Consider the following 17551-nt stretch of genomic DNA (forward strand, 5'->3'; position numbering starts at 1 on the left):
TCTTGCCTTAGCCTCCAGAGGAGCTGGGGCCACAGGCACGTGCTACCATGCCTGCTAATCTTTTTATGTTTTGTAGAGATAGCGTCTTACTATGTTGCCCAGGCTGTTCACAAAACTCCTAGGCTCAAGTAATCTTCTCGCCTTGGCCTCCCAAAGTGCTGGGATTACAGGAAGGAGCCACCACACCCAGCCCAAAATGTGGAATATTTTTAAAAACAATAGACCTGGTTTAACTTCTTCAATTAGTCAATGGCATGGAAACAAATAATTATGTTATTATGCTTGCTTCAGCAGCACATACAATAAAATAAATGTTATTAATGATGATTTGGGGGAAGGGGATTCAAATTATTTCTGCTTTTTCTCATAAAGAGGTTATAAATCTTTTCCTATTATACCATTACAAAAAATCACTCCTTCTGAAAAGTAGCTGAGTTGCGGAGACCAAGACAAGGGGCAGTGGGAGCTGAGGCTGCAAGAAGGCAAGGAGGGGCCATGGCGTGGAGTAAGGAAAATGAAAACATGTGAGTTGGCCAAAGTCATGAGCAACCAAAAGGGAGGCGTTGGCCCTACACTAAAGACCCACTCCCTCTTTGCTGAGGTCCCTATACCTCTGTGGGATCTCAAATAATCCCCTGGTTCTCAGCCCCAGAGGCCCAGAGGGATGGCCCTAATGCCTGGGTGTAGATGACATTCTGTCTCCTCTTGCACCACATGGACCTTATGTGGCGGCCACCCCCTTCCATGACTAGCCTGAATCTTGTGCAAACTAAAGAACCTTACACGGGCCGGGCACGGTGGCTCACACCTGTAATCCCAGCACTTCGGGAGGCCAAGGTGGGTGGATCACTTGAGGTCAGGAGTTCCAGACCATCCTGGCCAATATGGTGAAACTCCGTCTCTACTAAAAATACCAGAATTAGCTGGGTGTGGTGGCCCATGCCTGTAATTCCAGCTACTCAGGAGGCTGAGGCAGGAGAAGTGCTTGGATCTGAGACACGGAGGTTGCGGTGAGCCCAGATGGTGCCACTGTACTCCAGCCTGCGTGACAGGGTGAGACTCCATCTCAAAAAAAACCTAACACAAGGCACTGAGTGTAAGAAATTAAAATACTCTAAAAGTTTGAATCATCGTCGTTGCCAAAATAGTTTATATTGTGAGTGGTGTTTCAAGACACAGTGATTAAATAACATTTAGATACATACCTGTCCTTCTTCCAATGTTAATGGTTTTATTTTTATATCCTGACACATGCTGTCGTAGAAGTCATTCATGGCACTATTTAATTTTTGATAGTCGGCATCATGATCTAAAAAGGGACTACACCCTTTTATAATAGCCCAGAAGCAACCTGGATCTTCAATCTGTAAAATTTTTAAAGAACAAACAGAACAATATATGATTTAAAAGCAGTGCCACAAAATAATAAACTTTAGAGCCATGATCACTGTTTCTAATTTAAGTGACCTAACAAATTCTTGACAAATGCCTTTGCTTAAATGGTTAGACCAAAGATAAAATTCTAAAATACGTAACCAATAGGATGCAATTCTCAATTATGTGTTGTGACTCAAAAAACAAGCAGATGTCCTCAATCTCCTATATTCTGAAAAATCCATAATAATATACAAACACAAGGTTCACAGCAATGTTTCTAGTACTTTTGTTTGTTTAAAAAAAAAACCAGAGATGGTGCCTCGCTATTTTGCCCAGGCTAGTCTCAAACTCCGGGGCTCAAACAATTTTCCCACCTGGGCCTCCCTAAGTGCTGGGATTACAGGCATGAGCAACTGTTCCTGACCTGTATTATTCTTTTGTAAGAAAGACAAAGCACTGTGAATATAAGTACATTCTGCTCATAAGAAAAAAAGAAATAATGACAGATAAACCAAAATAAATGCAAACCATGACCTGAGGGGAGAAATGGAGAAGGGACACGGAAGGACGTCAGACTTCCTGGAATGTATTTTGTTGTGCACTATTGTTATTAGAAGCCAAGATTTTCATTGTTAAAGACACAAATATAAAGTGAAAAGCTAAATTTGAATTGAAAATACCAAAAGGTTTCGCTGTGTTACCCAGGTTGGAGTGCAGTGGCACAATCTCAGCTCACTACAACCTCTACCTCCTGGGTTCAAGCAATTCTCCTGCCTAAGTCTCCTCAGTAGCTGGGATTACAGGCATACACCACCATGCTCAGTTAATTTTGTATTTTTAGTAGAGACAGGATTTCATCATGTTGGCCAGGCTGATCTCGAACTCCTAACCTCAGGTGATTCGCCCATCTCAGCCTCCCAAAGTGTTGGGATTACAGGCGTGAGCCACTGCGCCCAGCCAAGAACTCATGATTTTTCAAAAGTATTACCTAACTCTGCCTAGAAAAATGACATCTCGAGATTTGGGATCCTAAATCCAAGGTGGCAAGAATACAGGTATTCACATTAGTATTATTTCTACTTTTCTGAAGGTTTGAACATTTTTATCACAAATAACCAGAAAAAAGAACAGCAGTTATTCTGGTTCCAGTAACAACAGAATAGTTTCTATATCACCTATGAGTAACAATAATAAATCCTGGAAAAAATACAAAATAACAATTTGAAGGCAGTGACGAGCTACCAAAAGCAAGCAGAACTTGGAGGAGAGTCAACCCTTGAAAGAAGGAAACTTCCCCGGGTGAGATCCACTTTTACATGGCTTTTCCCCTGAGCCCATTCCCCAGTCCACGTGGTGTTAAGCAGCTGCAATTCAAGGAGAAAGTCATAATGTTTGTGGCTTGAGGAAATCAGAGAACAGAGTTTGGGGCTGCCATAGCAGCTTGAGAATTAAAGGGTAAAATTCCTAAATGGACAGCCAAAGAAGGGGAGCCCTAAGGTCTGCATAAGAACACCCATCACATTCTTGGCAGAGATGAGACCCCAAGGAGTCCAGAGAAGACCAACGGTGGGAAGTCTGAAAGAAAATACAGTTTTAGCCAGGTGCTGTGGCTCACACCTGTAATCCCAGCACTCTGGGAGGGCGAGACGGGTGGATCACAAGGTCAGGCAATCGAGACCATTCTGGTGGACACAGGTGAAACCCCGTCTCTACTAAAAACACAAAAAACTAGCCGGGCGGGTGGCAGGCACCTGTAGTCCCAGCTACTCGGGAGGCTGAGGCAGGAGAATGGCATGAACCCGGGAGGTGGAGCTTGCAGTGAGCTGAGATCCAGCCACTGCACTCCAGCCTGGGTGACAGAGCGAGACTCCACCTCAAAAAAAAAAAAATTGTCTTTATTCATAAACAACATGATTGTCTATACAGAGAACCTTAAGGAGTCTATTAAAAAATTAGAACTACAATGAAAACTATAAAACACTGCTGAAAGAAATTAAAGAAGACACAAATAAATGGAAAGATATCCCACATTCATTGACTGGAAGACTTAATATCATTAAGATGTCAATCCTGCTCAAAGCAATCTACACATTCAATTCAATGCCTACCAAAATCCACAATGATATTTTTTTCAGAAATAGAAAAGCACATTCTAAAATTCATGTGAAATCCCAAGGGACCCAAAACAGCCAAAACAATATCAAAAAAGAACAAAACTGGAGGACTCACACTTGATCTCAAAACTTTACCAAAACTTCACTACAAAGCTACAGTCATCAAAACGGTGTGGTACTGAACTAAAGACATACAGACCAACAGAGTAGAACAGAGAGTCCAGAATAAACCCTTGTGTATCTATTCAAATGATTTTTGACAAGGGTACCAAAACCATTCAGGGAAAGGTTTTGTAATAAATGAGTGTTGGGAAAACTGGATATTCACATGCAAAAGAATGAACTTGGAGGCCAGGCAAAGTGGCTCACACCTGTAATCCCGGCACTTTGGAAGGCCAAGGCAGGCAGATTACCTAAGGTCAGGAGTTCGAGACAAGCCTGGCCAACATGGTGAAACCCCATCTCTACTAAAAATACAAAATTAGCCAGGTGTGATGGTACATGCCTGTAATTCCAGCTGCTCAGCAGGCTACGCCAAGAGAATCACTTGAACCTGAGAGGTGGAGGTTGCAGTGAGCTGAAATTGCATCACTGTACTCCGGCCTGGGTAACACAGTGAGACTCTGTCTCAAAAAGAAAAAAAAAACCAATGAATTTGGACCTTTATGTGACACTATACTCAAAATGGATCCAAAACCTAAATGGAAGGCCTAAAACTACAAAAGAAAACACAGAGCAAATGCTTTGTGACATTGGATTTGACAATTTCTCGGATATGACACCAAAGGCACAGGCAACAAAAGAAAAAACAGACAAACTGGGCTTCATTGAAATTTAAAAATTGTGTGCATCAAAAGTCACTATCACCACAGTAGAAAGTCAACTTATGGAATGGGGTAAAATATTTGCAAAGCTTATATCTCATAAGGAATTAATATCCAGAATACACAGAGAACTCCTAAAACAATATAAAAACCCAGACAACCAATTAAAAAATGGGCGAAGGATTTGAATAGACATTTCTCCAAAGAAGATATACAAATGGCCAATAAATACATGAAAAGGCGCTCAACATCACTAATCATTAGAGAAATATAAATCATAACCATAGTGAGATACTACCTGACACTCATGAGGATAACTACTGTCAAAAAAAACCTGAAAACTCAGTGTGCAGGAAGGTGTGTTAAAACAAAATAATGTGTTAGCAAGGCTGTGGAGACACTGGAATCACTGTGCACTGTTGGTAGGAATGTAAAATGACATAGCTGCTGTGGAAAATGGTAGCGTGGCTCCTCAAAAAATTAAAACTATAATTCCCATACAATGCAGCAATTCCACTATTGGGTGTAGATCCACGAGAATTGAAAGATCTTGAAGAGATACTTACACACCTGTGTTCATAGCAGCATTGTTCACAATAGCTAAAATGTAGAAGCAACTCAATGTCCCTCAACAGATAAATGGATAAGCAAAATGTGGTATAGAATGGACTATTATTCAGTCTGAAAAAGGAAGGAAATTCTTTTTTTAAAAAAGACTTTTTTTTTTTTTTTTTTTAAGAGACAGGGTCTTGCTATATCGTCCACCTTACCTCAAGCAATCCTCACCTCAAGCAATCCTCCCGCCTCAGCCTCCCAAGTAGTTGGGTCCTCACGTTCACATCACTGCATTGGGCTTCAAAAGAAAGGAAATTCTGACACATGGTACAACATAATGAACCCTGAGGACATTATGCTGAGTGAAATAAGCCAGTCACAAAAGGATAAACTGTATGATTCCACTTACATGAGGCACTCAGAGTAATCAAATTCACAGAGAAAGCAGAGTTTCAGTTTTACAAGAGGAAAAAGACTTCTGGAGATGGACACTGGTGATGGTTGTACAACATTATGAATGTATTTAATACCATGAACTGTACACTTAAAAATGGTTAAGATGGCAAATCTTATGTTACATGTATTTTACTACAATAAAAAATATATATGCCAGAACTAATAATTGACTTTACAAGGCTACAAGGCACAAGATTATTGAAATAATTCAATTGTTGCTACAAAGAGAATACCTAAGAATACAACTAACAAAGGAAATAAAAGAGGACACAAACAAATGGAAAAACATTCCATGCTCATGGATAGGAAGAATATCGTGAAAATGGCCATACTGTCCAAAGTAATTTATAGATTCAATGCTATTCCCATTAAACTACCATTGACATTCTTCACAGAAATAGAAAAAACTACTTTAAAATTGATAAGGAACCAAAAAAGAGCCCATAAAGCCAAAACAATCCTAATCAAAAATAATAAAGTTGGAGGCATCATGCTACCCAACTTCAAACTATACTACAAGGCTACAGTAACCAAAACAGCGTGGTACTGGTACAAAAACAGACACACAGACCAATGGAACAGAATAGAGATCTCAGAAATAAGACCACACATCTACAACCATCTGATTTTTGACAAGCCTGATAAAAACAGGCAATGGGGAAAGGATGCCCTATTTAATAAATGGTGCTGGGAAAACTGGCTAGCCATATGCAGAAAATTGAAACTGGACCCCTTCCTTACACCTTACACAAAAATTAACTCAAGATAGAGTAAAGACTTAAAGGTAAAACCTAAAACTATAAAAAACCCTAGAAGAAAATCTAAGCAATACCAGCCGGGCGCAGTGGCTTACACCTGTAATCCCAGCACTTTGGGAGGCCGAGGTGGGCGGATCAAGAGGTCAGGAGATCGAGACCATACTGGCTAACACAGTGAAACCCCATCTCTACTAAAAATACAAAAAAATTAGCCGGGCATGGTAGTGGGTGCCTGCAGTCCCAGCTACTCAGGAGGCTGAGGCAGGAGAATGGCGTGAACCCGGGAGGCGGAGCTTGCAGTGAGCCGAGATTGTGCCACTGCACTCCAGCCTGGGCAACAGAGCGAGACTCCATCTCAAAAAAAAAAAAAAGAAAGAAAAAGAAAATCTAGGCAATACCATTCAACACATAGTCAATGGCAAAGATTTCATGACAAAAACATCAAAAGCAATTGCAACAAAAGCAAAAATTGACAAATGAGATTGAATTAAACTAAAGAGCTTCTGTAGAGCAAAAGAAACTATCATCAGAGTTAACAGAAAGCCTACAGAATGGGAGAAAATTTTTGCAGTCTTTCCATCCGACAAAGGTCTAATATCCAGAATCTATAAAGAACTGAAACAAATTTACAAGAAAAAAAACAATCCCATGAAAAAGTGGGCAAAGCATGTGAACAGACACTTCTCAAAAGAAGATCTTTATGCGGCCAACAAACATTAAAAAAAGCTCAACATCACTGATCATTAGAGAAATGCAAATCAAAACCACAATGAGATACCATCTCATGCCAGTCAGAATGGCATATTATTAAAAAGTTAAGAAACAACAGATGGCTGGCGAGGCTGTGGAGAAATGGGAATGCTTTTACACTGTTGGTGGGAGTGTAAATTAATTCAACCATTTGTGGAAGGCAGTGTGGCGATTCCTCAAAGATCTAGAACTAGAGAAACCATTTGACCCAGCAATTCCATTACTAGGTACATACCCAAAGGAATATCAATCATTCTGTTATAAAGACATGCATGCGTATGTTCATTGTAGCACTAGCCACAATAGCAAAGACTTGGAATCAACCCAAATGCCCATCAGTGATAGACTGGAAAAAGAAAATGTGGTACATATACATCATGGAATACTATGTAACCATTAAAAGGAACAAGATAATGTCCTTTGCTGGGTCATGGATGAAGCTGGAAGCCATTATCCTCAGCAAACTAACACTGGAACAGAAAACCAAACACCATATGTTCTCACTTATAAACAGGAGCTGAACAATGAGGACACATGGACACAGGGAGGGTAATCACACACTGGGGCCTGTGGGGCAGAGGGGAGGGAGAGTATCAGGATAAATAACTAATACACGTGGGGCTTAATAACTAGATGATGGGTTGATAGCTGCAGTAAACCACCATGGCACACGTCTATCTATGTAACAAACCTGCACGTCCTGCACTTGTATCCTGGAACTTAAAATTAAATTAAAAAACAATAATTTAATCGTATTACTATATTCCAGAAATGGATATTGGAAATTGAAAATTACAAAAAGGCTGGGAGTGGTGACTCACTCCTGTAATCCCAGTACTTTGGGAGGCTGAGGTGGGAGGATTGCTTGAGCCCAGGAGTTTGAGACACCAGCCTGGGCAACACAGTGAGACCCTGTCTCTAAAACAAAAATTTTTTAAATTAGCTAGGAGTGGGGGCAAATGCTTTTAGTCCCAGCTACTCAGGAGGCTGGGGCAGGAGGATCCCTTGAGCCCAGAAGTTTGAGGTTGCAGTAAGTTGTGATTACAGAACTGCGCTCCAGCCTGGCCAACACAGCAAGACCCTGTGTCTTTTACTGAAAAACAAAACCCAGTAATTACTTAAAGGTTTAAATCTTAAAAATATGTGCAAAATTCCTATGCTGAAAGTTATAAAACACTGATGGAAAGAAATGAAAGAAGACCTAAATAAGTATAGATATACTGTGTTCATGGATTAATGTATTTTCTCTGAACCCATCTATAAACACAACTCCATTCCAGCAGAGCTTTTTTTCTTCTTTTTTTTTTTTTTTTGGTAGACTCAACAAGCAATTACAAAATGCATATTAGAAAAGCCAAGGAACTAGAACAATTCTGAAAAAGAATATAGATGGAAGACTCATATCACCTGACTTCAAGAGTTACCTATAAAGCTACAGTAATAAGACAGTGTAGTATTGTACATAAATCAATATAGCAGGAATATAATCACACATATAGTCAATTGATTTTTGATAAGACACAAAGGAGGAAGGATAGTCATCAGTTAGATAATCGTGTGCAAAGAAATGAAACTTCAGCCATTCCTCGCACCATATACAAAAATTAACTCAGATCATATCTCTAAATGTAAAATATAAAATTATAAAACTTCTAAAAGGATACATGGGGGTCCAGGTGCAGTTCATGCCTGTAATCCCAGCAATTTGGGAGGTTGAGGAAGGCAGATCACTTGAGGTCAGGAGTTGGATACCAGATGGTGAAACCCCCGTCTCTACCAAAAATATAAAAAATTAGCTGGCTGCAGTGGCACGCGCCTGTAATCCCAGTTACTCAGGAGGCTGAAGTAGGAGAATCGCTTGAACTCGGGAGGCAGAGGTTGCAGTGAGCCGAGATTGCTCCACTGCACTCCAGCCTGGGCAACAGAGCAAGACTCCATTTCAAAAAAAAAAAATTAAAAAAAATAATAAAAGGATACATATGGGAAAAAATCTTCGTGACTGCAAGTCAGGCAAAGATTTCTCAGATATTTAAGACTAAATAATATTCCATTGTATATGTACAAACCACCTTCCATTTACCCAATCATCTGTTGATGGATACACGGGGGAAAAATATTTCATCCCTGTAAAAGCTAACTTCATCTGCAGGACAGGTGGTACCCGCACCGCACTTGGGGAGACACTCCTATTCAGGACAGAATTTGCTCAGGGGGGTGAGCTGGGTGAGGGCCGTAAGTGGGGACAGATCAGAGTTGAGCAGGTAAATAAAAGGGTTCCTGGGCCCAACTGAGAGGAAAGGGGTTCCCTAACAGAAAGCAGGAAGTCCAGCTCCTGCCGTCAAAGTTCTCCCTGGATGGTTGTGCACCTGTCAGGATGTGCAGCCCTGGAAGAGCCCTGTCTCTTCTAAAGGAGAAATCGGACTAGCATCCTTAGGACTGATGGACTACATCTGACTGGGGGTGAAGAGCTTGCCAGGGGGATCTGAACCCCTAAAAGTCTCGGGGCAAATTCTCTGTAAGAGTCAGTTTCCTCAAACGCTTGTGAATCTTTGTTCAGAGAGATTACACAAGACATCAAGTAAGAGAAGGAGAGTGCTGGTTTTAAAAATTGCACTGGCCGGGCGCGGTAGCTCACGCCTGTAATCCCAGCACTTTGGGAGACCAAGGTGGATGGATCACGAGGTCAGGAGATCGAGACCATGCTGGCTAACAAGGTGAAACCCCGTCTCTACTAAAAATACAAAAAATAAATAGCCGGGAGTGGTGGTGGGCACCTGTAGTCTCAGCTACTTGGGAGGCTGAGGCAGGAGAATGGTGTGAACCCGGGAGGTGGAGCTTGCAGTGAGCCAAGATCACGCCACTGCACTCCAGCTTGGGCGACTAAACAAGACTCCGTCTCAAAAAAAAAAAAAAAAAAAAAATCGCACCACTGGGCCAGGGGCGGTGGCTCCCGCCTGTAATCCCAGGACTTTGGGAGGTTGAGGTGGGATGATCACTTGAGGCCAGGCGTTCCAGACCAGCCTAGGCAACACAAGACCTTGTCTCTGTAAAAAATAAAACAGGCCAGGCGCGGTGGCTCACGCCTGTAATCCCAGCACTTTGGGAGGCCGAGGCAGGTGGATCACCTGAGGTCAGGAGTTCGAGAACAGCCTGGCCAACGTGGTGAAACCCTGTCTCTACTAAAAATACAAAAATTAGCCAGGTGCGGTGGTGGGCGCCTGTAATCCCAGCTACTTGGGAGGCTGAGGCAGGGAACCCGGGAAGCGGAGACTGCAGTGAGCTGAGGTCACACCATTGCACTCCAGCCTGGGCAACAAGAGCGAAACTGTCTCAAAAAATAAAGAAATAATAAAATAAAATAATCTCACAATTTGCTAGTCCCGCTCCTGGGCCCACTTAAGTGTGATTTTCAAGTGATTGCGATTTCCTTTCTCCAATAACCCACATCCACTCCTCTGCTCTGGCCTGTCAGCTCCTTCCTCTAGCAACGCCTTCCCCTTCACCAGTGAGCCCTCACCGAACTCCAAGGCGGAAAAGCAAGGGCGTCCCTTCCCCGGGGACTAGTACATCGCCCACACAGCCCGCGCGGTGAGTAGAGAGGACGACAGACCCGGGGCACGAGGGAAGCCGGGAACCATGGCGAGGGGCTGCCCGGGCCACCCGACCCTGTCCAAGCGCCGAGCCTGAGGGCCCCGTGGAGTACGGAGAGCGGGGCCCTGGGGACGCCAGTGTCGCGTGGCCCCTGTGACTAAGCATTCCGAGGGGCAGCCAATCCCACGCTCCTCCAGGTGCATCCCGGGCCACGCCATCTTCTACCCCAGCTCCCATCCCGGGGTGCCCCCTGGTGGAGGCGCGGGGAGGGCTCGGGTGGGGGAAGGCGGGGTGTGATGTGGGGTGGGGGTGGAGTGGAGGTGGGGTGGGCTGCGGCTGGGGTGCAGGTGGGAGTGGAGATGGGGTGGTGGTGGGGTGTGTGGGGGGGATGAAATGTCGGGGTGGAGGTGTGAGTGGGGGGGTGGGAATGAGGACGGGGTGGGGACAGGGGTGAGGGTGTGACTGTGGGGCGGGCAGGGATAAGGAAATGGGTGGGAGCTGGGGCTAGGGTAGGAGTTGGGGGTGTGTGGGGGTGGGAGTGGGTGTGGGAGGATGTGTGGGCGGGGCGGGGAGTGGGCAAGGGGGGATGTGTGAGCTGGGGGGAGTGGGCGTGGGGGGATGTGGAGGCTGTGTAGGGCTGGGGTGGGAAGCGGACATGCGTAGCGCTGGGATGGGGGGAGTGGGTGTGGGGGGCTGTGTGGGACTCGGGTTGGGGGCTGGGGTGGGTGCTGTGTAGGGTGGGGGTGGGAGGCTGTGCGGGGCTGGGGGTGCGAGGCTCTGCAGGGTGTGGGAGACTGTGTGGAGCTGGCTTTGCAGCGCTCACCTTTAGCACCAGGAGCTGGAGCATCCTCCTGGCGCCGGAGGGCAGATGGGCCCCCTCGTCCTGGAAGTCCCCTGCTGTCACGGGCAAGGCTGGCCGCGTCCGCCCCCGCCAGGCCCCTGCCGCGAGTGCTTTCCTTCCCTCCACGTTTAGCGCCTCGGTCCCCCGTGGCAGATGCCCCACACTCCTCGTCCCCAGGAGCCCTCGCGGACCCCGGGGTCGGCCTGAGGCGACGCGCTCCGTCCTGGCAGTGACACAGCCCCTCGCACGGGGCTCCTCGCCTGCCTGGCCTCGGGCCTCCGGCACCGACCGGATGCCCGCGCAGGCTGAGCAGGCCTTGAGGCGTCGGAGACCACGTGGTCCACCCAACCGCCTAACGCCCTGCACAGCGCCACGCGGTGGCCGGGAGGACTGATGGGCCGAGGCCTCAAGAGGCCCGGCTCGGGGTAGCGTGATTCGTTCATTTGCCGCTGGCAGGAACCCCCAGGCTGCAGGGACATTCGCCTGTTCCCTGGAGGGATAGAGGGGCCGCGTGTGGCTGAGTCCGTTGGAAACCACCTTTGCAAAATTGTAACTGAGGAAATTGTGATGGTGAAAGAAATCAGACCTAACCAACTCCATCTTGCTTCTAATTTAAGCTGTCCTTGTTTATTCCTGGGCGGAAGCCCGACTAACTTTGGGAAGGAATTCAGTCCATGGTTTGACTCTGAAACAAAATTGATAAGAGCCTGTGAACCCTGAAAATGTGAGACAGGTGTCAGTTCATTCAGAGAGTTTATTTTGCTGGCAGGGCGAGGTGGCTCAGGCCTGTAATCCCAGCACTTTGGGAGGCTGGGGCGTGCGGATCACCTGATAAGGTTAGGAGCTGGAGACTAGCATCGTCAACATGGTGAAACCCCGTCTCTACTAAAAATAGAAAAATTAGCCAGACATGGTGGCCCATGCCTGGAATCCCAGTTACTTGGGAGGCCGAGGCAGGAGAATCGCTTGAACCCGGGAGGCGGAGGTTTCAGTGAGCTGAGATCGGGCCACCAGGCACCCCAGCCTGGGTGACAGAGCGAGGCTCTGTCTCAAAAAATTAAAAAAATTCACCAAGGTTGAGGACATGCGCCCCTGACACAGGAAGTCCTAATGACATTTGCCAGAGGTGGTTGGGGCACAGCTTGTGTTAAAGTTGGAAGGTGTCCAGGTTCTTGGTGTTTTGAAGAAAGAATTTGACCAAACGCACACACAAAGCAAGGAAGGAATGAAGGGTTTTATTGAAAAAGTACACTCCACAGCATGGGAGCCGACCTGAGCATAGGGGCTCAAAGTCCCCGTTACAGAATTTTCGTGAATTTAAATACTTTCTGTTTGGAGTATGCCCGATGTAAATGAAGACGGTGAAGTAAAGTTACTAAGTCATTTGCTGGGTGTATGCCCTATGGAGACGATATTTCCCGTTATAGCCGAAGTGTGAATCGGCCTTATGTTCCCTACCTCCAGACCCTATTTTCCTGCCTCACTTGGTTTTATACATTTTAGGGAAGCATGAGACAACAATCCTTGGATCAGCTCAGTGAATCAGCTGACACCACCCACACCGATAATCTGCCTCAACCTGTTCTGCCATCCCAACCAGGAACAGATAACAGCAAGAAAAACTCCGACAACCTCTGATTCCATCTTCAACCTGGCCAATCAGCACTCCCCACTTCCCAAGCTCCTGCCCGCCCAATTGTCTTTGAAAACTCTGTTCCTTGAATGCTCGGAGAGATTGATTTGAGTAATAATAAAACTCCAGTCTCCCGCACAGCCGGCTCTGCATGAATTACTCTTTCTCCATTGCAATTCCCTGTCTTGATAAATTGGCTCTGTCTAGGCAGTGGGCAAGGTGAACCCATTAGGTGGTTACAAGTTCATCATTTTATTTTCAAAGAGACGGCGTATGGCTCCGTTGCCCACACTGAAGTGCAGTGGCACAATCATGGCTCACTGCAGCCTTGAATTCCTGGGATCAGTTGATCCTCCAGCTTCAGCCTCTAAAGTAGCTGGCACTACAGGCACGCACCACCACGCCTGGAAAAATTTTTAATTTTTTTGTAGAGATGGGGTCTCACTGTGTGGCCCAGGCTGGTCTCGAACTCCTGGGCTTACATCATCCTCCCGCCTCAGCCCCCTGAGCAGCTAGGATTACAGGCATGAACCACCATGCCAGGCCTTCAGTTGGTCCTTGTTGCCTGCCAGGGGGCCCCTGTCTTCCTGCTTTCTCTAGGCCAGCCCACACCCGTTAAATGCTGTGAGCTGGAAGCCCTGGTGGTAAGGAAGAGTCCTGGTCAGCCACAAATCCCTGGGTCTTCATGGCCTCCTGGCAACATTTCCACTTGATCTGCACCTTCTGGAAAGGTTCCTGGTCCTGGGTTTCTTCCCAGCTGCCCTTCAACTGGCAGGGCTCTCTGAGTTGAAATGAGTTAATTTGCTAGTAAGGGAACCAGCAAGATTCAAAAGACTGCAACAGTTGGAGAGAGCATGGAAATTGTGGAGTTACATATTTGGGGAACAGAATGCTCATGTAAGCAAGCAGTTATAAGAAAACTGGATTGCACGAGGTCCCAAAGATAACATGCACTTAAACTCTCAGGCAAGATGGTTGGAGAGGAAAGGTGTGTAGCTGCCAGCCGGGAGAAAAACACAGCTGCAAGTGCATGATGTTCACCTGTTCCTGAAATTAGGTTGACAAGGCCTCACCTCCAATCAAGGCCCCTGGTATGGCCAACTCACCTGAAAGCTCAAGACCTCGCCAAAAAGAGATGGAAAATGACAGGACCTGATTTAAACAGGAGGTCTCGGCTGGGCGAGGTGGCTCAGGCCTGTAATCTCAGCACTTTGGGAGGCCGAGGTGGGTGGACCACTTGAGGTCAGGAGTTCGAGACCAGCCTGGCTAATATGATGAAGCCCTGTCTCTACTAAAAATACAAAAATGAGCCAGGCATGGTGAACGGCACCTGTAATTCCAGCAACGCAGGAGAATCGCTTGAAGCAAGGAGGACAGAGGTCGCAGTGAGCTGAGATCATGCCACTGCACTCCAGCCTGGGACAACACAGTGAGACTCCGTCTCAAAAAATATATATAATAAAATAAACAGGAGGTCTTGTAGCCAGGTGCAGTGACATGTGCCTGTAGTCTCAGCTACTTGGGAGGGTGAGATGGGAGGATCCCTTGCCAGGAGTTGGAACCCAGCCTTGGCAACATAGCAAGACCCCACCTTAAACAGAAAGTCCCAAAGCAGTTCCCAATCCACAAAGATGGATAATACAGACTTCTCCCAGTTCTTAGTTTGGAGAGACCCTTTTTGCTTTGACTAGATCCTGTGCTACAGTACGGTATTTCCCAATCGTTTTACAACATGGCTCACAGAAAATGGAAATATTTGTATAGTACCCTCCCATAGTCAAAACACTCACTGTCCTGGGGCTTTAGTTACCCAATCTCCTCAAGGTTCAAAGGGGTCCGCATTTATACTGTAACCTGCCCTCCTCCAATCCTGGCGCTAGCAGAAAACACTTTTTTAAAGATGCCCAAGGCTTCCTTTTGCTTCGCCCTGTCTCATGGTGCTGATTTTTTTTTTTTTTTTTTGAGACAGGGTCTTGCTCTGTTGCCCAGGCTGGAGTGGAGTGGCACAATGTTATCACTACTCACTGCAGCCTCTATCTCCTGGGCTCAAATGATCTTCCCACCTCAGTCTCCTGAGGAGATGAAACTCTAGGGGTGCACCACCATACCCAGCTATTTTTTTTTTTTTTTGAGACAGTCTCGCTCTGTCGCTCAGGTTGGAGTGCAGTGGTGCGATCTTGGCTAACTGCAACCTCCACCTCCTGGGTTCAAGCGATTCCTCACCTCAGCCTCCCAAGTAGCTGAGACTACAGCCATGTGCCACCACACCCAGCTAATTTTTGTGTTTTTAGTAGAGACGGGGTTTACTATATTGACCAAGCTGGTCTCAAACTCCTGACCTTGTGATCCACCCACCTCAGCCTCCCAAAGTGCTGAGATTACAGGTGTGAGCCACCATGCCCAGCCCACCCAGCTAATTTTGAATTTTTTTTATAGAGACGTGGTCTCCCTATGTTGCCTAGCCAGGTCTTGAACACCTCAAATGATTCTTCCACCTTGGCCTCCCAAAGTGTTGGGATGACAGGTGTGAGCCGCCATGCCCTGCTGAATATTGTTTTTAACTTTAAAAATATTTCTGGCCCAGCACAGTGGCTCACATCTGTAATCCCAGCACCCTTGGGAGGCTGAGGCAGGTGGATCACTTGAGGTCAGGAGTTCGAAATCAGCCTGGTCAAATGGCGAAACCCTGTCTCTACTAAAAGTACAAAAATTAGCCGGGTGTGGTGGTTCACGCCTGTAATCCCAGCTACCTAGAAGGCCGAGGCAGGAGAATCACTTGAACCCAGGAAGCAGAGGTTGCAGTGAGCCAAGATCGTACTACTGCACTCTAGCCTGGGCAACAAAGTGAGAATGTCTCAAAAAAAAAAAGAAAAGAAAAGAAAAGAAAAACTGTGTGTCATAAATGCCATGAACATCAGCAATCTGAGTTCTAAAACTATTAGTTTTTCAGCTCATATTATTTGGGGTTACGGGATATGGGCAGGGTACTGCTATAGGTAGGAAGTCATGTGACAAGTCTCCCAAAAGGAATTCCTGGAAGGAGACAAGGTTCATTCAGATTAAAAACAACAACCTACAGGCCAGGCGCGGTGGCTCACGCCTGTAATCCCAGCACTCTGGGAGGCAGAGGTAGGTGGACCACTTGAGGTCAGAAGTTCAAGACCAGCCTGGCCAACACGGTGAAGCCCTGTCTCTGCTAAAAATACAACCATTAGCCAGACGCAATGGCACGTACCTGTAATCCCAGCTACTCAGAAGGCTGAGGCAGGAGAATCGCTTGAACCCAAGAGGCAGAGGTTGCAGTGAGCCGAAAGCATGCCACTGCACTCCAGCCTGGACAACAATGTGAGACTCCATCTCAAAAAAAACAAAAAACAAAACAAAACAAAGCATACATGAGGGAAACGTGGTGTGAAAACGATCTTTTCTATGAAGAAAAACTAGTCATATTACTTTATGATGACATCTTCTAATATCACCCACTGAGCCATGGCAACTCCAGTGAAGAGGGAGTTGGCCGTGGCACTAACCAGCTGCGTTTCTGTTTTCTCACTGGCAAAATCACGGTGTTCACTGAGGTCCCTTTTCGAGAGTCAAAAGACAAAGCAAGGCTGGGCATGGTGGCTCAGGCCTATGATCTTGGGCACCTTGGGAGGCTGAGGCAGGCGGATCACCTGAGGTCAGGAGTTCAAGACCAACCTGGCCAACATGGTGAAACTCCATCTCTACTAAAAATACAAAAATTAGCTGGGTGTGGTTGCAGGTGCCTATGGTCACAGCTACTTGGGAGGCTGAGGCACGAGAACTGCTTGAACTCAGGAGGTGGAGGTTGCAGTGAACTGAGATTGCACCACTGCACTCCAGCCTGGGCAGCAGAGTGAGACTCTATCTCAAAAAACAAATCAAAAGACAACAATAATTTTTGTAGACTTTGTTTTTGTTTTTTTGAGACAGAGTTTTCCTCTTGTCACCCAGACTGGAGTGCAATCTGGGCTCACTGCAACCTCCGCCTCCTGGGTTCAAGTGATTCTCCTGCCTCAGCCTCCCAAGTAGCTGGAATTACAGGCGTGTGCCACCATGCCTGGCTAGTTTTTTCTATTGTTAGGAGACGGGGTTTCACCATGTTGACCAGGCTGGTCTTGAACTCCTGACCTCAGGTGATCCGCCCACCTCAGCCTCCCAAAATTCTGGGATTACAGGCATGAGCCACTGCATGCAGCTAACTTTGTGTTTTTTTTTTTTCAATTGAACATAATTTCCCATTTTTGTAGATCCAAAAGGCAGACAGAATAATAGTATTTGTGGTTCTCAAAATTTACATATTGGAACCATTTATTGAAAAAAAAAAAGATTTTACTTTAGATTGGGTATCTCACCCTTGGTCAGGTAATTCTTTGTTGTGGGTGGTGAGACTGCACATTGCAGGTTGTTCAATTGCATTCCTGGCCTCTCCCCACTAGATGGTAGTAGCATGCTCCCCCACCCCACTCACTCTGCCCACAGTTTCAACAACCAAAAATGTTTCCAGACATAGCCAAATGTTCCCTAGGGCAAAAGTGCCCAGGTTGAGGACCGCAGCGCTAGATACAGTTCTCTAATCTGGATTAAATCATACATATAAACTTTATTCATCATTGTCTTTATGTTATAGT

General features: G+C 45.9%; 1 protein-coding gene across 2 annotated transcripts in view; it reads right to left on the reverse strand.

Moving 5' to 3' along the window:
- Positions 1 to 11573, reverse strand: part of TDRD12 (tudor domain containing 12) — a 99739-nt gene extending 88166 nt beyond the window's left edge. Inside the window, exons 1-2 of one of the 2 annotated variants that reach the window (XM_010367008.2) lie at positions 11249 to 11272; positions 1206 to 1364 (exon numbers count right to left, since the gene is read on the reverse strand). In XM_010367008.2, coding sequence (XP_010365310.2) covers positions 1206 to 1364; positions 11249 to 11272 — 183 coding nt within the window. Of the gene's footprint in view, positions 1 to 1205; positions 1365 to 11248 lie in introns of both variants that reach the window. The other variant, XM_010367009.2, reaches the window with a different exon arrangement.
- Between the last annotated feature and the right edge of the window lie 5978 nt (positions 11574 to 17551).

Source organism: Rhinopithecus roxellana, chromosome 12, assembly GCF_007565055.1.
Source record: "Rhinopithecus roxellana isolate Shanxi Qingling chromosome 12, ASM756505v1, whole genome shotgun sequence".
Taxonomy (NCBI): domain Eukaryota; kingdom Metazoa; phylum Chordata; class Mammalia; order Primates; family Cercopithecidae; genus Rhinopithecus; species Rhinopithecus roxellana.